The following is a 22,014-nucleotide window of genomic DNA, read 5'->3' as shown; positions in this document are numbered from 1 at the left end:
ATGCACAAGTTTTTAACCACTCTTGGTTGAGTGTACAGGTATATAAGCAGGTCTGCTGCTTTGGCTAGCTTTTGTGAATACCCAACTTAATGTTTTTGGAGAATGCATCATAGAATTTGTTGTAGTCCTTTTTTGTTCTCCACAGTATCGAAGAACATATCAATGTATGTCATGACCAAATTCATCTCAACCAACTTCAGAATCTTGTTCTGATGCAATATATCGATTTTTCTTTGTTTCATTTCCAAAGAAAATATGGAGGATAAAAAGAAAGTGACATGACCCATTTTCTCCCCACTTATATGAAGAAAACTAACAGAATTAGTCGGTTCAAGATATATTAGGAGTTAAGTTACATCGTACATGATATCAATGATGGTAGCACATATGGTAATACTGCTTGTGATTGGTTGTAAAAAAATGCAATTTAAGTTAAAAAAAATAATGATTAAGTATTTTTCTGACCAATCATAAATAATGGCACATGGAGTAGTACACCCCATGAGTCGTATCACCTGGTCACTTTTTATTACTTCATTTATGACAAAGTTAGTGTGTGGTACGCTGTATGAGTTCGGTATATGGTAGTAAATTAGTGTGACTATAATTAGGAGCATAAGCATGCATTCCAATAGAGTTATAGAGGTTGTTATGGTTTCAATGTTACCGACAGATAAATCAATTGCAGAGCATCAAACTTAAACTCCAGTGTGGAGTCGTTCGATTGAAGTCCAGGACCAGCCACAAGACATCAATATGTGCAAACTTCATTGTTGCATTCCTCTGTCTTCCGTTTAGTTTCTTGATTCTTCTGTTCAGTTTAACAACTAACTGAGATACGGATATGCATGCTTGAATAAATGAAAATATACAGTTTTATTTTTGATAAGTTGATATAATATCCACATCACATGATATAGCTACATTTTGTATTATGCCAAATCGCCAATACATCAAAGGATCTGATACTTAGAGGTTCAGTTATATGGATATAAAATTTTGGGTCACTCAAGTGGCAATTCTCTTCTCTACAATGTTGAAGAAAATGTTAGCCTAGGCTTAAGAAGCTTACTATTTTCCTCCCTCCTATCATGGGTGCTCGCATTTGTGACTATAATTACGGCCACAACAATCACATTTTTCTGCATCTGCAGTATACACAACACAATCACATTCACGATCAGAACCTAAAGTCATTACTAAATTGCATTTGGTCGACTATATGAACTACGCCAAAGGTAGTGGTTCCACGTTTAATTGCCGGTTGCCAGAAATCCTGCACTTTGTGTCTAAGATCCAAATCCTTTCATCCACCAAAGTCATAATGACTAGATACATTATTATGAATAACATGTCACATAAAAGAAGAGTTAATTTCAAAGAAAGAAGAAAATTTCATCAGAGTTATATACACTGCGTGTTCACACTTCACTCCATTGTGCTGGCCTAAAGTATTGGAGGGGTGGCTTTCCTTATAACTATCAATGAATTTCTTTCTCCTTTTATTTTTCCTTACATATCATAAAGTACAATACGTGTTAAATTTCGAACCACTATCCCAAGTTTAATAACTAAGGCATCATATGAATTTCGTGAACTCAGAATGGAACATGGTTCTAAGGTGAACACCAACCTAAAAAGAGAAAGATGCGTAGGTTCTAAGGGCTTAACAATTCAAGAAAGCAAAAAAAATGAGCAAGCATCTTGTGACAAATCCTAAAAAAAGTTATCTAGATAAAAATCGCTTTTATTGATCACGTTATGGTTTAAGCTTTTACAGTTACAATGATCAATAGAAAATAGCCAAGTACTATGCTCATGATCTAGAAAAAGCTATTATCAGATTGTTATTAAAACTTTCTTTACCACAACTACTTTTTTTTGTCTTTTTGATGTGTTCTACAACCACTTTTTTTGTGTGTCAAAATTTGCTTACAACAAATGTTTGTTCTAAGAACATAAGTATAGGAATCAGTTGAGTAAGTTCCTTACCTTAAAGGTAATTAGTAATTTCATTAGAACATTGGAGGTATAGCAATATAGATGACTTAGAAGACCCTGTGTTAAAGTTTTATCATAGAACATGGCCACAAAAGAGTCAAGCTCAGCTGCTTCTGCTTCAGGGGAAGCTAAAATCAAAAGGGTTCTCACACATGGTGGTAAATATGCACAATACAATGTGTATGGACACTTGTTTGAGGTGTCCTCCAAGTACATGCCGATTCGCCCTATCGGTAGAGGTGCTTGTGGCACTGTCTGGTGAGTGTTTTGTATTCGGAATAACATCACAATATTACTATCTGTGCCAACTTTCTATGTTAGTCTCTTTGATTGTTGAAGAAATCAAAGATGATATTTATTTGTTCTATTTTTGGGCATGGTTTTATATGCAGTGCTGCTGTTAATTCCGAGACACACGAGCAAGTTGCCATAAAGAAGATAGGTAATGCATTTGACAATATAGTTGATGCTAAAAGGACATTGAGAGAAGTTAAGCTCCTCCGTCATATGGATCATGAAAATGTAAGTGCCCATCACTTGTTTAGTTTATTTTTTAAAAGGTAAAAATACATGGCTTTTCAAAATAATATGTTCTTAGTTATCATGATTCACTTGCTTTTATAAATGTAAATTCTCTTGTATATTTAGTGCATTCCTTCTCAAGTGCTAATATGTGACAACAACTTACAAATTTCAAGTTTTCAGCTGAAGTTAATGGTCGCAATAAGTTCTTGACATGTTCCTTACCAGCAGTACAAAGTGCTGAATGAGAAACTTTTCTAATGTTATATATTGTAACATCCCTGAATATATAAAACCACATAAAGATAAATCAAACTACTATGCATCTATGTAAAAATTAAGTCAATGAACATTTAAGTATTTTAGAAACAGACTTCCATGCAAAACATATTTTATAAAAATAGGTATGATAGTTGTTCTTTTAATCAAACTTGATATGATTATATGTTTCTGTCTAGTTTATCTTCATTTAAATTTGATCACTTTTATTAGTCCTCATCTATATTTCTGAAGCTTATTTACTTAAAGATGCTATAATCTTTCACAGATCATTGCCATCAAGGATATCATTCGACCACCAAAAAAGGAGACCTTTAATGATGTCTACATTGTTTATGAATTGATGGACACTGATCTTCATCATATAATTCATTCTGACCAACCTCTCACAGATGATCACTGTCAGGTTTGGTTCAAATAATATTATTAGATCTTAATCTGTTTTTCAAGTTTTTTAGAGCATGTTTGTCTTGATTATATTTGCTAATAATGTCTAACTCAATTTACCAATACATGGGCTGTTCTTGGATATTAACAGTTTTTGGTTAAAAACATTTAAATTGGTAGCATGCCTTAATGTTGAATTAAGATAATAAAATCTAGACAGTATATGTGAGTTTGACATTCATATTCTATATAACTTAGTTGTGATGTTCTCTCCATGTAAAAGATTTTACACTATTAACTGATTCTGCGATACATGTCATAAAAAATGTTTGACTCTTGCTATAAGTTTATAACTACCTTAAAAGTCACAAATGTGGTAATGTATGATTGGTTGATAGTGTAAAAAGCTTTGCACTAAGTTTAAAAATTAAACTCTTCTATATAAGTATTGAAGATGCTTCCTTTATATACCAATTTCCAGTGTGACAGATAATTGCCTGCACTAACACTACTCAACTCAAAGAAGTAGTGTAGCTTAACAAACATTGTCTTTTGACATAAAATTATTATTGTAACAAGTTTTAACATGGATAAGATGAATACACCATCTTCAAAATGAAATCTCTTTTCTTTGGATATGATAAGACACAAGACTGAAGAGTCTCATTCACACTAAAGCTCACCTCAGGAAGTATTTAGTTTTGACATCTGCTTTTCATTCAGTTTGTAATTAAGCATGGAATTTAATAATTTATGAAACTTGTGCAGTACTTCTTATACCAGCTGTTACGAGGGCTGAAATATGTGCACTCAGCTAATGTTTTGCACCGTGATCTTAAGCCAAGTAATTTACTTATGAATGCTAACTGTGACCTTAAAATCGGGGACTTTGGCTTGGCAAGGACAACATCTGAGACAGACTTCATGACTGAATATGTTGTCACAAGATTGTACCGTGCACCAGAATTGCTTCTTAATTGTTCTGAGTACACTTCTGCTATTGATGTTTGGTCTGTTGGTTGCATACTTGGTGAAATTATGACTAGAGAACCCTTGTTTCCTGGGAAAGACTATGTTCACCAACTAAGGCTGATAACTGAGGTAAAGTTTTGGTCCTTCCATTTAATCTTAAGGTTGCCGATTCTGTTGAGTCTCACTAATGAATTGTGTTACCTATCTCTTCTCTGTAATATGCTCATCTTGATTTAGAAGGTGATAAACTTTTGTGAACTCTGCTTGGATAATGAACTGATTATATAGTTGCCTGTGAATTGAAATAAGTGATGTCTACAAGTTGTAACACCATACATGCATTTTCTTTTCCTTTTGCATAAAAGCTAGTAGGTTCACCTGATGATGCCAGTCTTGGATTTCTCCGAAGTGATAATGCCAGAAGATATTTTAGACAGCTTCCACAATACCGGAAGCAAACATTCTCTGCTAGATTTCCTAATGTGCCACCAGAGGCACTGGATCTGCTAGAGAAGATGCTTATCTTTGATCCGAACAAACGCATTACAGGTATGCTGGAAGAAATTGAGTTTCTAGTGCAGATTTATGAGAAATTCTAGCATGCTCTAGGAAGATCTCTACCATTGATTTAAGTTTATTTGTTTTAAATTTATGTAATATGCTTAAAATCAATGGTAAGATCCACCTCGAGCATGCATTATTGTTGCTTCTGGAGCATGTGATAAACTTTCCATAGTTATAGGGTTGGTTATTAAGTATAATGCCTCTCATATTTATGTAATATTTTTGTTCATTTCCAGTTGATGAGGCACTATGTCATCCGTATCTTTCATCACTTCATAAGATCAATGCCGAACCAATCTGTCCAAGGCCGTTCACTTTCGATTTTGACCAGCCAACATGCACTGAAGAGAACATCAAGGAGCTCATCTGGAAAGAATCAGTGAAGTTCAATCCAGATCCACCATCTCAGTAATTCTTTCTTATTTGTATAAATGTGACAAGATAAACTTCTTTCCTCTTAAATATAGGTCCCTGTCCATCATCATCCTGATGATTCGCTAGGGGCAGAAAAGTTATCTTCCTTCTAATCTAGTCCTGAACCAATGAGGATATGAACAACAAAATCTCCTGGAAAATCGGTAATCATTAAAACTCTAGTTGGATGTCACAGCCACTTATACAAATAATGAAAAAGCTGTTGTGTTGTAAAAATGCTGTTGTATGATGGTGAAGTTTGCCTTAGGATGGACAATCTGTCAAAAATAGTTACTAGCAACTCAAGACTTTCGGTTTATTACATGATTCGTCAAGTTTTATGTTCTTATAACAAGACTTTCTTTTAAGGTGAATATCGAATCCCATATGTTGTATGCAATGATAATGATAATGAATAAAGTCAGTAACTTTGGTGTCAAGACCTCAGAAGAAAATATGATAATGAATAAAGCCGGTAACTATGGAGCCTTTTTGTCAGTGACTAACATTTTTCTTTAAATGCTCCCTCCAAGTTTCAATGTTTACATCCAGTAACATTTCTTACCCAATGACTGAGTTTCAGTTTGGTGATTGGTCTAAATTCTAGTTTCAAGACTGAATTATAGCTATATGTTTAAAGTAACACTATCTGCACATGAATTCATCATTAACTATGAAAAAAAAGACTACCTGCTCCATACTTTTACCTACATTATATATTTTGCATGGTGCACGTTAAATAATTGAATTTCACCAGAAGATGGCAAAAATACTGTAACATTACTGACTTGTTTCATTGTTCATAGTTTATAGAAGTCTCTAATGTTTTAATTCTAAATACAAACAATATTTTGAAGTACTATGCTGTTTGTATTGTTCCCATGAACTGAGTCATTCCTCTTGCATTGTCAAAAATTCCTATAGTAAGTACACGTTTGAACCTCGACATCATCAATGGGCAAAGGGTATTCTGGGAAGGTGCATGACCCTATCTTCTCTGGCCCCTGGTCTTGCAATAGATCACACGGCACAGGACTCACACCACTTGAAATCCCAGCAACATCAGTACAAGTCCATGGAACTTTTTTTGCTTTTTTTGCTAGTTCAATAGTTACATTGGATATGCATATTCCAGTAAATGGTGCATTAGATAAACCCTCCAATGTTGCTGCTATAGTCACATTCTCAGCAACCATATCACGATAATTAATGTTCTGAATCAAAGGCAGTGCATTAGGATCAAAGTTGTTATCAGCATGAGAGCCATAATTTCCAGTCATCCAAAATGCCCATTTCATTGTTTTCATTGTCATTCTTCTAACATATATATCCTTAACATAGCCCCCTCTTCCTACCGCGGTTTTTATCCTCACACCAGATTCTGTATTGATGGCTACAATGTCCTCAGCCCTTACATCTTGAATCCCACCGGACATCTCGCTCCCTAAAGCGATCACAGCGCTGGTTGGAGAAATACATGTGAGACGTCTGATTACTAGTTGCTTGGTTGGCATTCCATAAGCTATACCATACTCATCCCAACCACTCTTCACCGCCACGCAGTCATCCCCGGACACAATGTAACAGTCCTCAATTCGTGTGTTTGTGCAAGAGTCTGTGTCACAAGCATAAACATTAGCCATTAAGCTCAAGCCCTTAAACACTCAATTGGATAAACTTTTAGTTAGGTCATGCAGAATATCACAATCTCTTAGATTCTCAAGTCATTGTCTAACATGTATGTTAAGTATTCTTAAAGATAGGTACAATTCTATCTTGGTGTACAAAATCTTACTAAACATTACTCACCAAACTCAACTAGTATCCATGTGCTGGCATGTTCAAAACCGAAACAGAAAATTGTAACCTGTATTTATTTCAGAATCTGGGAAAAGATATAGAGATGTTTACTAACATACCAGGGTTGATCCCATCAGTATTTGGAGAATGCACAGGAGCAAGAATTGTGATGCCTTGAACGATAACATTGCTGCATTCAAATTTTCACATTAAAAAACTTGGACATTTATAGTGAATTAAGGAAGTGTTGTGCCTTTCAGTGATGCAAATTTGCAGTGCCAATGACTGAAAATTGAAAACAGATCTAGTGGTGAGCAGTGATATAAACTGCAAATGCTATCAAGTGATGCACACACAACATTGCGGTTACGCCACAACGTAACCATATCGGGCTGCAATGTAGCCACATCAGGCTGCATTGAATTAAAAAAAAATTAATTACGAAATAATTCACTCCGCAATGGCCACAATCCATATCACAATGAGTGCAATCGCAATAACTGTCATTGCGACGGCAATCGTAATTTAAGACACTGGTTGTGAGAAAAGGATGAACCTGCTATAAACAGGATGAACATTCCAGGAAGGAGAATTAACCAAAACGAGATTGGATATCTGAACATTTGTTGAGTACATGATCTCAATCAGGTAAGGCCTGGTATATTTGAGCTCCCCATTATGGAATTTTTGCCACCATAGATCACCCTGTCCATCTAGTGTACCATTATCCCCTAAAATAACAAATTTAAATTCATTAATCTGAAGCAAACTTTTAAGTTGGACTAGATTTTACAAACACAAAAGCACTAGTTCATTACCAGTTATGACCACATCAGTGAGGTTGGTTCCGAAAATTAGACTGCTAAACCTTCCACCTTGTGTATCTCTCCCTCTCCCATAAGATGGCAGGGGATCAATCACTGGCCAGTCATTTTCATCCTAATACCATAGTTTTAACAATATTAACACACTTAAGTAACATCAAGTAAAGAATAGCATTTACACATTTACATTGTCGCACCCTGATTTTCAGCTATGCGACTTTCTTAGAGTCGCTACTACATTTTTTATGGTAAAAAATGTAGAAATTTTTTTAGTCTAATTAGCTGCCGTGCCCTGATTTTTGGACATACAAAAACATGAGATGCAAGAGTTTTAAGGTAGTAAAAGACCTGAGAGGCTAGAATGACAGCATCTTTGTGTAGGAATAAAGTGAAATGACTTGTGAGATTGAAGCTTCCAGTTAACCATTTTCCGGGAGGAACATAAAGTTGAGAACCACCATTTGTTGAGTACTGACTCAAATGATCTATGGCAGTCTGAAACACATTTGTGTTCAAAGTTGTTCCATCTCCAACCCCTCCGAAATCGGTCAGCGAGGCGCCGTAAGCTCTACAACTCACAGCACAGTACTGGAATGAGTTCAAAACTGGAGCTTTGCGGCTCTCCACAACACTCAGGCTCGGTAAAACAACCATAAGAGCTAGTAAGAATAATAACACATCCATGACTAAGACCTGTAAAAAATGTACATTTAAGATAATGTTCAAATATGTTTCTGAAGATACTAAAAGAAGGAACAATAACCAGTTTTCCTAGGATGTATTCAAGTATTCAACAGTAGAGAACAAAAATAAACACTAGAAAACGCAGGTAGTGTACTACTTAATCATATACCTGAGTTTTGTTTATTTGGAGAACAGAAGTTAAGTTGAGGTATTGGTATGTTTACATAGGAAGACATAGTAGATATATATACTAGTATTATTGAGCATTACTTTTTGCTTTCATTTGTGCTCAACCCCTAACTATACGTCATGTGATAACAGAAACGTGACTACTGACTAGTAAGGTTAAGTTAGCAAATTTCATCCTTCTAGTTAGCTTTTTATTTGATTTGATATGGTGTGAAGGAGTGAACGTGGATGGAGTAATAAAGTTATTTAGTTATAGTTCAAATCTCGGAAATAGTTATCTTTTCCCTTGTGATAGTAAGACTATATGTGTTTATCATGTTTATCCTCTCATACCCTACTAAGGGGTGAACGTGTTTATCATGTTTTAATTTTTCTAAGAACTAAATTAGTATGTTCGAAAAGTATATATTCACTCTAAAGAATAAACAAGAATAACTTGATCGGGTTATTAACTTGTGACATCTTCGTTCCAAATTGTTAATTCTAAACTCAAATAGGACATAACTGCATCAGATAGTAAAATAAGTAATACTAAATAAGAATTGAGTCCATGCGTAAAATTAAATAATCTAATATGAGAATTACAATTACAGTTTCATCAATTTTCTGCCAAGGACAAAAATTAGGTGCTTCCATTACTGTGTTTGAAAACTGACTCAGCGTCTGATTCTGAGTTATACTGAAGTTTGAGGGAAGTAATGAATGTGGTATGGGGAGAATTACACGTCACAAAAATTAATCTTTAACTACCATAATTTTAAGTTATTTTTTAATAAAAAAGTTCTCTTCCTATTCATATTTGAGTACTGGTAGTGGAAAAGAGTTCATCTATATATAACTAATTCAGTTTAAACTTTTTGTAGTTCCTTATCATTCCACCCATTATAGTTACCACTTTAATGTGTGGTTCTCCTTCCCCAATCCTCCACTCACATGCATGCACAAACAAATGCCACGCTTGATGTGTTCCTTTGAAGTTTTAAGTGGCTCACCATACCTTGTCTTTACCATTTAAATAATTAGACTGATTCTTGTGTCATGTGATTATTCTACATTGAAGTACTAATGTGCTAATTATTAAATTGATATATGGTACATGGTTTGTATAGATTAAACAAATATTTCTCTCCAATTTAGGCTTTACCACAAAAGGTGGCATGAACATTAAGTTGTGCCTTATCTTCCTCCAAATAAAGTTATACATTTATAACTTATCTATTTCTATTCACCACCATCTCCATTTTAGTGGCAAGCATCACAATCCCACCATTGATATCCTTAATTTCTTAAGTAAGTTGAGTGCAAAGATGGTGTGGATGATGATGCAATTGTGACATATTACTTTGTTAGGATTACAAGATATATTTGTGGTATCCCTTTGGCTAATAATGGGTAGAGAGTAAATCCATAAACTGATAGTGTAAAGATTTATAGACAATTAATATATTATTCATCATTCATTTGTATTATTTTTATTTAAGAGTCAATGATGACTAAAAATATACAGTGGGAGATGTAGTAATAGTGTAAAAAAATCTTATATTATCCGGGTATATACATTTTTTCTCTAATGGGTATATTGGGTGGAATATAATATTATTTTGTAAGGGTAAGAGGGTCCACATTGTCACGGAATTTTGTCACGGGTATGTCCATTATCAATTTTATCATCCCGTGAAATTTCTAATTCTTGGAATAAGACACAAACAGAATGCAATTATACCAATGCCAAGGGCCATTTCTTCACGAGCCAAACTTGAATTTCTTCAAAGAATTTTTTATTCATTTCCCAATAATAGAGACCTTTGGGATAGAGAAAGAAAGTTAATCCTTGCATTTACATGTATTCAACATAAAATGAGTGTGGGAATTGGTAGAAATATAATAAAATTTAGCTCTATTCGTTTGATCTTGTATTGCACAATATTGGGAGTGCATCCCTTTATGTCTTCCAAATAACAAGATTAAAATTGTTTTTCAATATGTTGTACACTCCATGTGTCAAAGTGTAGGATGTAATTGAACTATATAAAATTAATTAAAATTTAGCTAGCAATAATTTTTTTGACTAATCCGAACTCTTTAGCTCATGATAAAGATGTACAAATTGTGTGAAAATAAAAAAATTATCCCCCTAAATAACTTCATTGATTCTCGTATCTATTATAGCTTTGGACACATGAATAAGTAGATCTAATAAACTTTTTTAAGGTGACTAATTCTATTTTTAGTTAGAAAATTGATAGATTTTAAAAGATTCTTATACATCTTGTAATTGCACCTTTGCTGTTAAGAAACAAAGCACCGACCAAAACCTATAGTGACCATCGTAATTCACTAATTCTAGGGACAAAGAAAAAAAGCTAACGGGTTATCAAAGAAGTATACACGTTTCAATAGCGGTGAAGAATAGTTTTGGAGAAAACCCAATGTGACTAGAATCTGTATCCTTTCCAGTACTTTGAAAGAGATGATGACACATGATATATAAGAAATTTAAACAGTTCAGATTAAAATATATTTTTAAAACAACAAATGAATTTAGACCTTACATTTCAGTATTGGAGATGATCCTAACTCATGTGATTAGGTTCAGGTTTTACCTGAATTCAACTTTTCGTTCATATTTGGTATAGTTGATACTCTGCCCCAAACTTAATTAATATATTTATCATAGTGATAGTTTACCAGCGATTGATGATTGTATAGAGATTTAGGAGAGATTAATATATGTGAAATTGACATATATATATATATATATATATATAAATACATGTTTCAGGCGGGTTCTTGTCAGTTTCGGTTACTCAAAACCCAACAGACTCGGAAATGGTAATATTATTTTCAACTCCACTTAATTTGAGTTCAGGTTTTGAATTTCGAGTTTGGATTGAGTAAGCACAAACCCGACCTCAACCTGTTGTCTTTCTTAAATATTTTACAATTTAACATGTATTAAGCATTTATAAGCAATTACACAACAATTTAGTTTAATTAAATAGTGAAAGTTGATAGTTAACTTGTGATATTTTGGAACTTAACAATAGTGAGTCCATTAACTTGTCTGAGCCAGTCATCACATTGACACGACTAACGGTGTGGTTAAGTGGGGTGGTGGATGTTGTGCGTGATGACAAAGGATGGCAACCAAGTGAAGTCGAAGGGTGGTGGACTGGTGGATGTATTCAATAGGTTAAGCAAAACTAATAATACGAATCATTATTAAGTTTAATTTAATAAAAACATAAAAAATGATGTTGTCATGTTAAAACATGACTTTCCATACTTGAAAAGAAAGAATTCAAGAGAGAAATAAGAAGAGCAAAGAATCAAGCTATACAAAAAAAGAAAATTAGCACTAGAGTATTCAAGAATACGTCCCAATATTTTTCATTGATTGTAAATGAATCTCAAAGATATATATATACAAAATAGAAGAGAGTAATCACTCATCAACAAAACTAACTACCCACACAAAAATAGAAATAAAACAAACTAAACAAAGTACACAATTATTTTAACATTCCCCCACAAGCTGAAATGTATCATGTATTCCAAGCTTGAAATGATTGTACTGAAGACAACATATATTCTAATATCTTCTCTAGCTTGTGAGTGAATCTTTATCTCTCAGTCTTTAAATCTGAATATGAAGCAATAACGACAACGACGCTTAACCATCTTTTTGATAGAAGCTTAATCATCCAATACTTAATCATCTACTTGGCAGAAGCAAACCAACCGTAATGGATGAAAGAGGAAAAAAATGGGTCTGAATCTTGATCCTAATATGTTGCTTCAATGATATAAAATACACACTATAACGATGTTGTGTATTTAATGAGATTGGTATAAAAATAGAGTATGAATGAAATAAAGGTAGTCGAAGATTGTGGTGCTACTGGTTCCACTTTGTGAACATGCTTTCATACTTTGCACATGAAAAACTCAATCCCAACTCTATCATAACGGTGAGGTAATTGTACTTCCCAATAGTAAAAAATATATTTATTGTCAAGTAACATATGTTGTTTCTTGCAAACTTAGAAGTGTGATCTGTTGGAGCAAAACATAAAACATAATGTATTGAAGAATGAAGGATTTGAATATGAAGTAGAAGGATAAAAGAGTGAAGAGAGAAGAGAAAATGTCAATGAATATGCCTATATTGATTCATATATCCAATGGATTACAAGATGATGTACTTATACTACACAAAGCATAAGCTTCAACTGAATCAATTAAAAGAAAACGGTTTCAACAACTAGTTTCTAAAGATAGAAACTAACCTAATCAATGTAACTGATTTTCAAACTTATTTCCAGAAATGGAATTACTTCTTAATACTTCACCTTAATTCCTATTCTCTAGTACATAGTTATTCATTAGACAATTCTATAACACCAATCATGTTCCTTCGTTTCTTGAATCTGTTGCATATCAAAGCTTTGGTCATTAGGTCAGCAAGCTGTATCTCGGTATGACAATGTTTCAACTTGATTCTTCCCTTGTTCACTTGATCTCTTAAGAAGTGAAACTTAGTTTCGATGTGTTTGCTTCGTCCATGAGACACCGGATTCTTGGCTAAGTTAATTGCAGACTTGTTATCAACTTGCAACTCATTAAACTCATCTGTTTTCAATGCCAATTCTGCAATTAAGGACTGGATCCACAAGGCTTGACATGTTGCATTACACGCATAGACATATTCTGCTTCACAGGTGGATAGAGCAACCATTGACTGCTTTTTGGAGTTCCAAGAGACTGGGGCACCATAAAATTGGAACACATAGCCTGATGTGGATTTTCTTTATACCAAATCTCCACCCCAGTTTGCATCAGAGTAGGCTGCAATGTGAATTTTGCCTTCTTCCTTCTGATGTGGGAGCAGGATTCCATGGTTTATAATGCCCTTAAGGTGCCTTAGAATCCTCTTTGCTGCTGTAAGATGAGACACCTTTGGATTAGCTAGGAATCTGCTGACAAGGCCTACTCCATAGGATATTTCTGGTCTGCTATTGCGAATGAATCTCAAACACCCAACCAACTATTTGTATGTGGTGTTGTCCACTGATTCTTCAAGCTCACAGTTATCTAACTTGAGATTTCCTTCCAATAGAGTGGTTGTTTCATTACATTGGTCCATATTGAACCTTTTTAGAACTTCTTTTATGTACTTCTTTTGATGCAAGATCAGGCCATCTTTGTTCTTAACAAATTCGATGCCAAGGAAGTATGATAACTTTCCCAAGTCAGTCATCTCGAATTCAAGCTTGAGACTTCTCATTATCTTTTCCATTTCTTCTATACAATTTCCTGTGATCGAGAGATCATCCACATAAAGGCATATAATCACAATTCCTAATTCAGCAGTTGTTTTTATGTATATGCCATGTTCCACAATGCATTTTGTGAACCCTTCTTGTAAAAGAAATGTGTCTATTCTTTTGTTCTAGGCTCTAGGAGTCTGTTTCAAACCATACAAAGCTTTCTTCAATTTGAGTACTTTGTCTTCATTACCTGAGATTAGGAAGCCAGTGGATTGTTGCATATATACTTCTTCATCCAATAGACCATTGAGGAAGGCAAACTTCACATCTAGTTGCCAAATCTTCCACCTTTTCCAGCTGGCTAGACTTGCTATGATCTTTCCACTTGGTAGTGTGGCTAATTCCCAAGTGTCATTCCTTTCAATGGCCATTAGCTCTTCCTTCATTGCATATATCTAGACTTTGTCCTCTACAGCTTCTTCAAATTTCACTGGTTTAGTGGCTTCCATCAATGTTAAGTGCACAAGTTCCTCATCAATCAGGGAACACATGATAGTCTCTGACTCTTGAGGGCATGCCTCTTGTTCAGTGACTTGCTCCATATTTTCTGCTGGAATTGGTGATATTTCTGCCTGATGCTCAACTTGATTCCATTGGGATATTCACTTTGATGGTTGTTGTGTCCTTAGTTTCCATCTTGTCATTCCAATGATTCAATTCACTAAAATGAACATCTCTGTTGTAAGTCACTTTCTTTGTCCTCGGATTGTACACTCTATAGGATCCTGTAGGATGATATCCAAAGAATATCATTGCCTCACTCTTGTCATCAAGTTTCCTTCTCTTCTGATCAGGAATATATGTGTAGCAAAGAGAACCAAATATTCTAAGGTGTTGGACAAAAGGCTTTCTTCTTGACCATGCTTCTTCAGGTACCATTGATGAGGCATTCTGAGTTGGACACAAGTTTAGTACATAGGTGGTTGTTTCTACTGCTTCAGCCCAGAAACTTGATGATAATCTAGTGCCTAACATCATAATCCTAACCATATTCATTATGGTTATGTTCCTTCTCTCAGCCAAACCATTGTGCTGAGGTGTGTAAGGTGCTGTGATTTCATGAGTTATCCCCTCTTCTTTGCAGAAATCTTCTAGTTCTCTGGAAGTGAATTCTCCACATTCATCAGTCCTCAATATTTTGATGAGTTTGCCTGATTGCCTTTCTACTAAGGCTTTGAATGCTTTGAATGTCATAAACACATCATTCTTGGCCTTCAGGGGATAACTCCACAGTTTCTTGCTCAGTTCATCAACAAATGACACAAAGTATTTGTTTCCTCCTATAGATGAGACTTCAAAGGGGCCACATACATCAGAGTATATGATGTTAAGTAGGTCTTTAGATCTTCTTGGTGCATTAATTCCAAATGCAGATCTATGGTGTTTACTCATGATACATTCTCACAAATAGCATTAGGATTCTTAGTATGTGGTAAACTTTTAACTAGGTTCTTGTTATGCAGCAAATTCAGGTCCCTAAAGTTAAGGTGACCATACCTCATATGTCAAAGCCATGATTCATTTGATTGAGATCCAGTCAACAGGCATTGTGATTTCCATGTGCGAATTGAAATATGAAATGTTCTATTTGCTAATAGTGGTGCTATAAGAACCTTTTTGTTTCTTGCATCAAAGAGTTATAGGCTCCCTTGATGCAGGTTCATTCTGAACCCCTTTTCTAGTATTTGACCAATACTTATCAAGTTGGTCTTCATGGTGGGAACATACAAGACATCTTTGATCAGTGCCTTATTTCCATTTTTCATGGTGATTAGTATATCCCATGTGCCTTAAGCTTGTATCATCCTATTTTCAGCAAACCTCACCTGACTTTTCCTTGATTCATCAAAGTGTGTTGACTAGGTTCTGTGCCCAATCATATTATTGGAGCACCCTGAATCTAGATACCATGTCTCTGCATCACCTGGTTCCTCTGGTCCATTTTTCATCATCTTCACCAATTGTGCCTTCGGCCATATTGACTTCATCATCATGTCTTTCAATCTCTTGAGCCTATGATAGAAACTGACATTCATTTGGGAAATGTCCTAGTCTTCCACAATTATAGCACTTGAGCCTCCTCTTGTCTATTCTTTTCTTGTTACCATAGGAACTTTTGTACCCTCCTATCCTAGAAGATGCAGGTATAAAGGTCTCATTCTTTGAACTTCCCTTGTTTTCTCTGCCACAACCCTTTCCTTTATACTATATTCCTCTACCAAATGATCCTCTTTTCTTGAAGACTTGTGTCTGCAGAGCCTGATCTGGTGATTTTCCTCCAGAACATTCAATGATTCTTTGCTCATGTGCTTCAAGTGAGCCTTGAAGTTCTTCTATCTTCAACTTCTCCAGATCCCTTGATTCTTCTATAGCTACCACTATGTGGTCACACTTGGGATGCAAGGTGCGCAAAACCTTTTCTACTATGGTGAGATCAGTTATCTTCTCCCCACACGATTTCATGTCAATGGATAAGGTAATTATTTTGTTGAAGAACTCATAGACCCTTTCAGATTCATCCATCTGCATTAACTTGAATTGTCTGCGCATTGTTTGAAGGTGCACTTTCTTCAATTGATTTGCACCTTCATTCCCTTTCTCTAAGATCCTCCATGCTTCAGTTGAGGTTCCAACACCAACTATTTTCTCGAAATGAACATTATCCACACACTGGTGGATTAGGCATAAATATTTGCAATCATTTCTCAGATTCTCTTTATGCTTTACATTTTCTTCTTTTGTGGCATCCTCTACTAATGGTGGAAAGCCATTCATCACAGTTTCAAAGGTTTCTTGGTACCCTAGTATTGCTTTCATTTGCGCATACCATCAAGACCCATTCTTGCCATCAAGAATTGGTAGATTTGATGGGAGGCCTCCTTGATTCATCTTCAGTTTGATGATGCTTTGTCTAGTATCGTAGCTGCTCTTGATACCAATTGTTGGAGCAAAACATAAAACAAAATGAATTTAAGAATGAAGGATTTGAATATGAAGTAGAAGGATAAAATAGTGAAGAGAGAAGAGAAAATGTCAATGAATATGCCTCTATTGATTCATACATCCAATGGATTACAAGATGATGTAATTATACTACACAAAGCATAAGCTTCAACTGAATCAATTAAAAGAAAACAGTTTCAACAACTAGTTTCTAAAGATAGAAACTAACCTAACCAATGTAACTGATTTTCAAACTTATTTCCAGAAATGGAATTACTTCTTAATATGATCTTCTATGGCCTTTTAATGTCTTCTTTGACAAGAACAAATGGAAACAAATAGCAAAATAACCTTCTATATCCGAAACTTCATGTCCAAATATCCTCCCTCCAAGGAAAAATGAGTCTTTGTCTAAGCAACCATCAATTCAAATCCTTCTATTCTGGCCGGACAAAACTCGTCTCCAATGAAAATGGATCAATTAGAAGGCGAGCAACAAAAATTGCATGTACAATGAAGGAAAAAACAATGAGGATGATTTGTCACTATGAAATGGTAAGTCTTGAAGCAAATAGTAATCTTGTATAACAAGAATCACCCACACTCTTAATTTGATGCCACTGCTTTATTACAGAACCCATTTAGCAATATATAACTAGTCTAAATATGTCTATGAATCACCCTTTTCTCATACTCTTGGTGAAGGTATATAAGCACAAAAGCAAACCAACAACAATGTTGAACCTATTTGGCCAACTCAATAATTTCCCCCTCTCAGGTTACTTACACCATTAGCAATTTGGACCATGTCCATGGGGCCCGCTCGCTCGCCTGCATGTTTTAGGCGAGCAATATATAATATTTTTCTATGTTCTGTGTACTAAATCATTTTTAGTTTTTTTTTTTAAATTTAGGACGGCCCGCAAGCCCGCCCTGCCTATGTTTAGGATGGACAGGGCATGATATTTCATACCCTATTTAAAAATGGGCATGCTCATGCCTGCCTTAATTTTGATGGGCATTATGTGGACATGGGCAGGGCGGGCAAGGCAACCCTAATTGCCAATACTAGTTACATGTAAAGCATCTTATCCAAGCTTCCATTAGGCATAAAGTCAAAGAGAAGAATTAATTCACATTTCTCAACGCACCAACCTTGAAGCTGGACCAAATTTTTGTGTGCCTCAAACCAACAATGATGGACAACTGCAGTTAATACTGATTTATATCCCAAACAATCTTTTGTAGTGATCAAGAATGGAACCACTACCTTGTACTGTGGAATTATTAACGAAAATGGGAAGGTTGGTTGTAAAATATCAAGAACTGGGAGGAAGAAGATTGTAAGTTGCAGAAGAATATGAAAGTGGAGAAAAATGGAAGGGTTGATTCCTTTTGGATGTTATAGTATGCAAGGGTACGTCCATAATCAAGTTGTGTGCCAGCAAAAAATTACATGCTGCTGGTCTGGTGGGATCCCTTCCTTATATTAGATATTCGCTTTAATAATGTCTCTAGTATCTTGATATGGTGGTTGACATGTTGCAGCACTAATCATCATGGTGTTGTTGTAGACCCTCAGACACATCTACTAAACATTGGTTGCAGTTCATTCAATGCAACCTTCTCCTTCTTTGGTAGTATCAATGGAACGCTTTCAGAATTGAGAGCACAAGTTAGCAACCAAAGCAAGAATTTTGCCACATCACAAGAAGCCAAATGTGAGATTCTTACATTTTCTATCTTTCAGTGCATAAACTACCTCTCTAAGAAGGATTGTCTTGATTGCTTTGACACTGCCATGACCCAAAACAGATGCACAAAATGGAAAAATGGAAAAAGAAGATGATGAAATGGGGGAATAGAAGCGTGTAAGTGATCGAGGCCATACCCGATGTAAATAATATAACAATTAAGGTCATTCCCAAGGATTATCTTTCAAGCAAAGATTCAAACACCTTATACTCACACACACAAGGGTTTTTTGTTGTTGGATGGTATGAACATAAACCAATTTCAGAAACAGTAATAAATAAGAAATGTAATAAAATGGCTAAATCTCTTTGGTTCGTTTGTTCAGAACTCAATCGTCGGTTTCAAAATATTAATTTCAGATTCCAAACATCATCTTCCTAATTTGCACAGTTTCACAACCTAAGCCTTTAACTAAGCGAAATCAACATAAACATGAAACATTAACAAATCCACACAAAATAAGTGTTTATGCACTAGAGAGTAAATCAACTAAACGAAGATAAACTCACAATCCAGTTTCCAAACAATAGTTTTAAGCAACCACATTTAGAAATAGGATAGAGAAATCAATAGTAAAGAAACCGAAATGCATTAATAACAAAACCTCCAGAGTTGTGATACATTACCAAAGGAATTTAGTCTACAAGTTTAGTCTTCCATGGAAATGGAAGCAAAACCGAAATGAAGTGAAGAAGTAAAAACCGAAAATGCAATGAAGAAACTCTAGCAGAGCAAAAAGAGGGGAAAACGAAATTCTAATGTGATTGAATAAAAAGTGTATGTGTTTGGAATAGAGAATCCGAATTTAACCCCTCCAAAACACATAAAACGAAAATGGGCTTAAAACATGGGCCCAAACTAAAACTGAATTTACAAATAAAAACTCCTAAAATAAAAATACAATTTTCACTTCAACACATATCTTCCACTTCAATAATGCCCAAAATGACATTGGTGTCAAATATGATCTGAAAATGATAATAGATTTAATCAGGCTAAATAATCATAAATTAACTCATTTTAGAAATATTAGTCCAATAAAGTCTAAGACACTAATATTAGTGTGTAATATATTGCTCATCAAATATCCTCACACTTAACCTTGTGAACTCCTTGAAAAAAATCAAGAAATAAGACTATGGTAACTGTTATGCACCAAAGTGAGTCATGCAAGAAGATCACAAAAACTAGAAAATGAAACACCTAAGAAAATCACATACTTCATAATGAAATCTAGGAAATGCAATGGAATGGGAAAAATCAAACACACAAGAGTGAAAGAATAAAATCAAGATATCCATCAATATCATCCAATAAATTCAAGTATGTCAAGAAACCAATCAAACCAAGAGGCGAGTCACAACAATGATAGAATCTCAAGATATGCTCTCTAAAGTGTTTACACTCATGTGTCTTAGGTTGCAAGTGTTTACACTCAAAGCACTTCATGAAAATAAAAACAACCATAGGCTTGACAAGTTAACATCAACATCATAAATACATGCACATAAAGATTAAAAAGACTTTTCAAGGTTGTAATGGGGCCAAGGACAAGGTAGGATAAATATGAGATATGTAGTTAAAACCAAATGCAATAGAGGAGCAATGAGGAATAAGTAAAAAGTAAGTAAAAATCAACCCCAACATAAGACCAAATCTCTACTTTCAATCCTCTTTGCCTTACTTAACCTTTTATTCACTTTTGTTTCTCTTTTTGTTGTTTTTATTTTTTATTTTCATTTTTTATGAACATTTATGTACATAATTGTATCAACCATTAAGACATAACCAAGAATCCACAAGATTTAAAGAATAATGCACCATTTCTTACTTAATACTCATTTCCAAAACAACTCCAAAGCTCCAAAATTTCCTAAGGTTAGGACAATCATGGTTTTTCACTTATAAGTTTGTAATGAGCTAAATAACAAGGAAATAGGTAAATAGGCTCAAATGGGCTATCAAAGAATAAATTTATTCAAGATAGACTTATATGGCTAAGTGGCTTATTTAAAAGAAATGTCTAAATCACTTGAATATGTGCATGTGAATATCAAGTATCGACAAGAAACAAGTCAAGTTCTAGAGTGCAAGTAATCAAGAGTGCAATCACACCTGAAAGAATATTAGATGACATATAATAATTCATCCAATATTAAGGCTCAAATTCTCACATGGGACAAGTCTATCACAATTGTTTCAACCTCTCAATTCTCAAAAGCAACTTGACACACAAAAATGCATGGATTCACACCACAAGATATCATGACTTAAGTGAAAGAAAGTATGAGAGAAAATTCTCAAACCTAAGCAAAACCTACAAATGAAAGAAAAGCATTCATCAACCTAACCTACGACCTACAATAGTCTCCCCCCATACTTAAACTACACATTGTCCCAATGTAGCACAATACGAATATCTAGACATACATACCAATCAATTGAATTGGACAAGTGCAATAAAAAGTAGAGGAGAGAATGCAAAAATCCCTGATTCATGGAGGGAGGAAAGTAGTTTCAACCAATGAGTCATCCTCCACAATTTCATCCACTAAGGAAGGATTTGTGAGGAAGGGCTTGAGCCCATTAACCTTGAAGCTCTTATCTGTGGATTCACTTTTGATTTCTACATCACCATAAGGAAACACATTAGTAACAACAAAAGGACCAATCCACCTAGAATGAAGCTTACCACTCATGAGTCCAAGCCTAGAGTTGTACAACAACACTTTTTGGCCAACCAAAAATTCATTTCTAGACATCAAGTTATCATGGAATCTTTTGGTCTTCTCTTTGTAGAACTTAGAGTTCTCATAGGCTTCTAAGCGGATCTCATCGATTTCATTCAATTGGAGCTTTCTTTCTTCATCAGCTTGATCAAGATCCAAGTTACAAGTTTCACAATCCAATATGCATGATGCTCTATCTCTACAAAAAGATGACATGTTTTACCAAAGACAACTCGATAAGGGGACATCCCTATGGGTGCCTTGTAAGAAGTCCTATATGCCCAAAGAGCATCCTCAAGTTTGTTTCTCCAATCCTTTCTGTTAGGTGGTATCATCTTCTCCATAATCTTCTTTATCTCTTTGTTTGAAATCTCAGCTTGCTCATTATATTGAGGGTGATAAGGTGTGGAGACTCTATGAACAATCCATATTTCTTGAGCATAACTTGCATGGATCTATTGCAGAAGTGGGTGCCTTGGTCACTAAAACCGAATTTACAAATAAAAACTTCTAAAATAAAAATACAATCTTCACTTCAACATATATCCTTCATTTCTATAATTCCCAAAATGTCATTGGTGTCAAATATGATATGAAAATGATAATAGATTTAATCAGACC

At 34.8% G+C, this 22,014-nt stretch overlaps 2 protein-coding genes across 2 annotated transcripts; one reads left to right on the top strand and one right to left on the bottom strand.

Annotated features, from left to right (window-relative positions):
• The first annotated feature begins 1,824 nt into the window (after positions 1–1,824).
• Positions 1,825–5,579, top strand: LOC109337385 (mitogen-activated protein kinase homolog MMK2-like). The gene is made up of 6 exons (XM_019574349.1): positions 1,825–2,259; positions 2,394–2,523; positions 3,071–3,208; positions 3,958–4,290; positions 4,527–4,710; positions 4,962–5,579. The coding sequence occupies exons 1-6, from the start codon at positions 2,084–2,086 to the stop codon at positions 5,135–5,137; spliced, it is 1,137 nt and encodes a 378-aa protein (XP_019429894.1). The 5' UTR covers positions 1,825–2,083; the 3' UTR covers positions 5,138–5,579.
• A 346-nt stretch (positions 5,580–5,925) lies between these two features.
• LOC109337384 (probable polygalacturonase) lies at positions 5,926–8,830 on the bottom strand. The gene is made up of 6 exons (XM_019574348.1): positions 8,617–8,830; positions 8,112–8,456; positions 7,758–7,878; positions 7,496–7,670; positions 7,059–7,129; positions 5,926–6,754 (listed from the first exon to the last, which is right to left on the bottom strand). Exons 2-6 carry the CDS (start codon positions 8,445–8,447, stop codon positions 6,048–6,050), a joined length of 1,410 nt encoding a protein of 469 aa, XP_019429893.1. The 5' UTR covers positions 8,448–8,456; positions 8,617–8,830; the 3' UTR covers positions 5,926–6,047.
• Between the last annotated feature and the right edge of the window lie 13,184 nt (positions 8,831–22,014).

This window comes from Lupinus angustifolius, unplaced genomic scaffold, assembly GCF_001865875.1.
Source record: "Lupinus angustifolius cultivar Tanjil unplaced genomic scaffold, LupAngTanjil_v1.0 Scaffold_5_183, whole genome shotgun sequence".
Classification (NCBI taxonomy): domain Eukaryota; kingdom Viridiplantae; phylum Streptophyta; class Magnoliopsida; order Fabales; family Fabaceae; genus Lupinus; species Lupinus angustifolius.
This window is presented reverse-complemented; position numbering and strand designations above follow the sequence as displayed.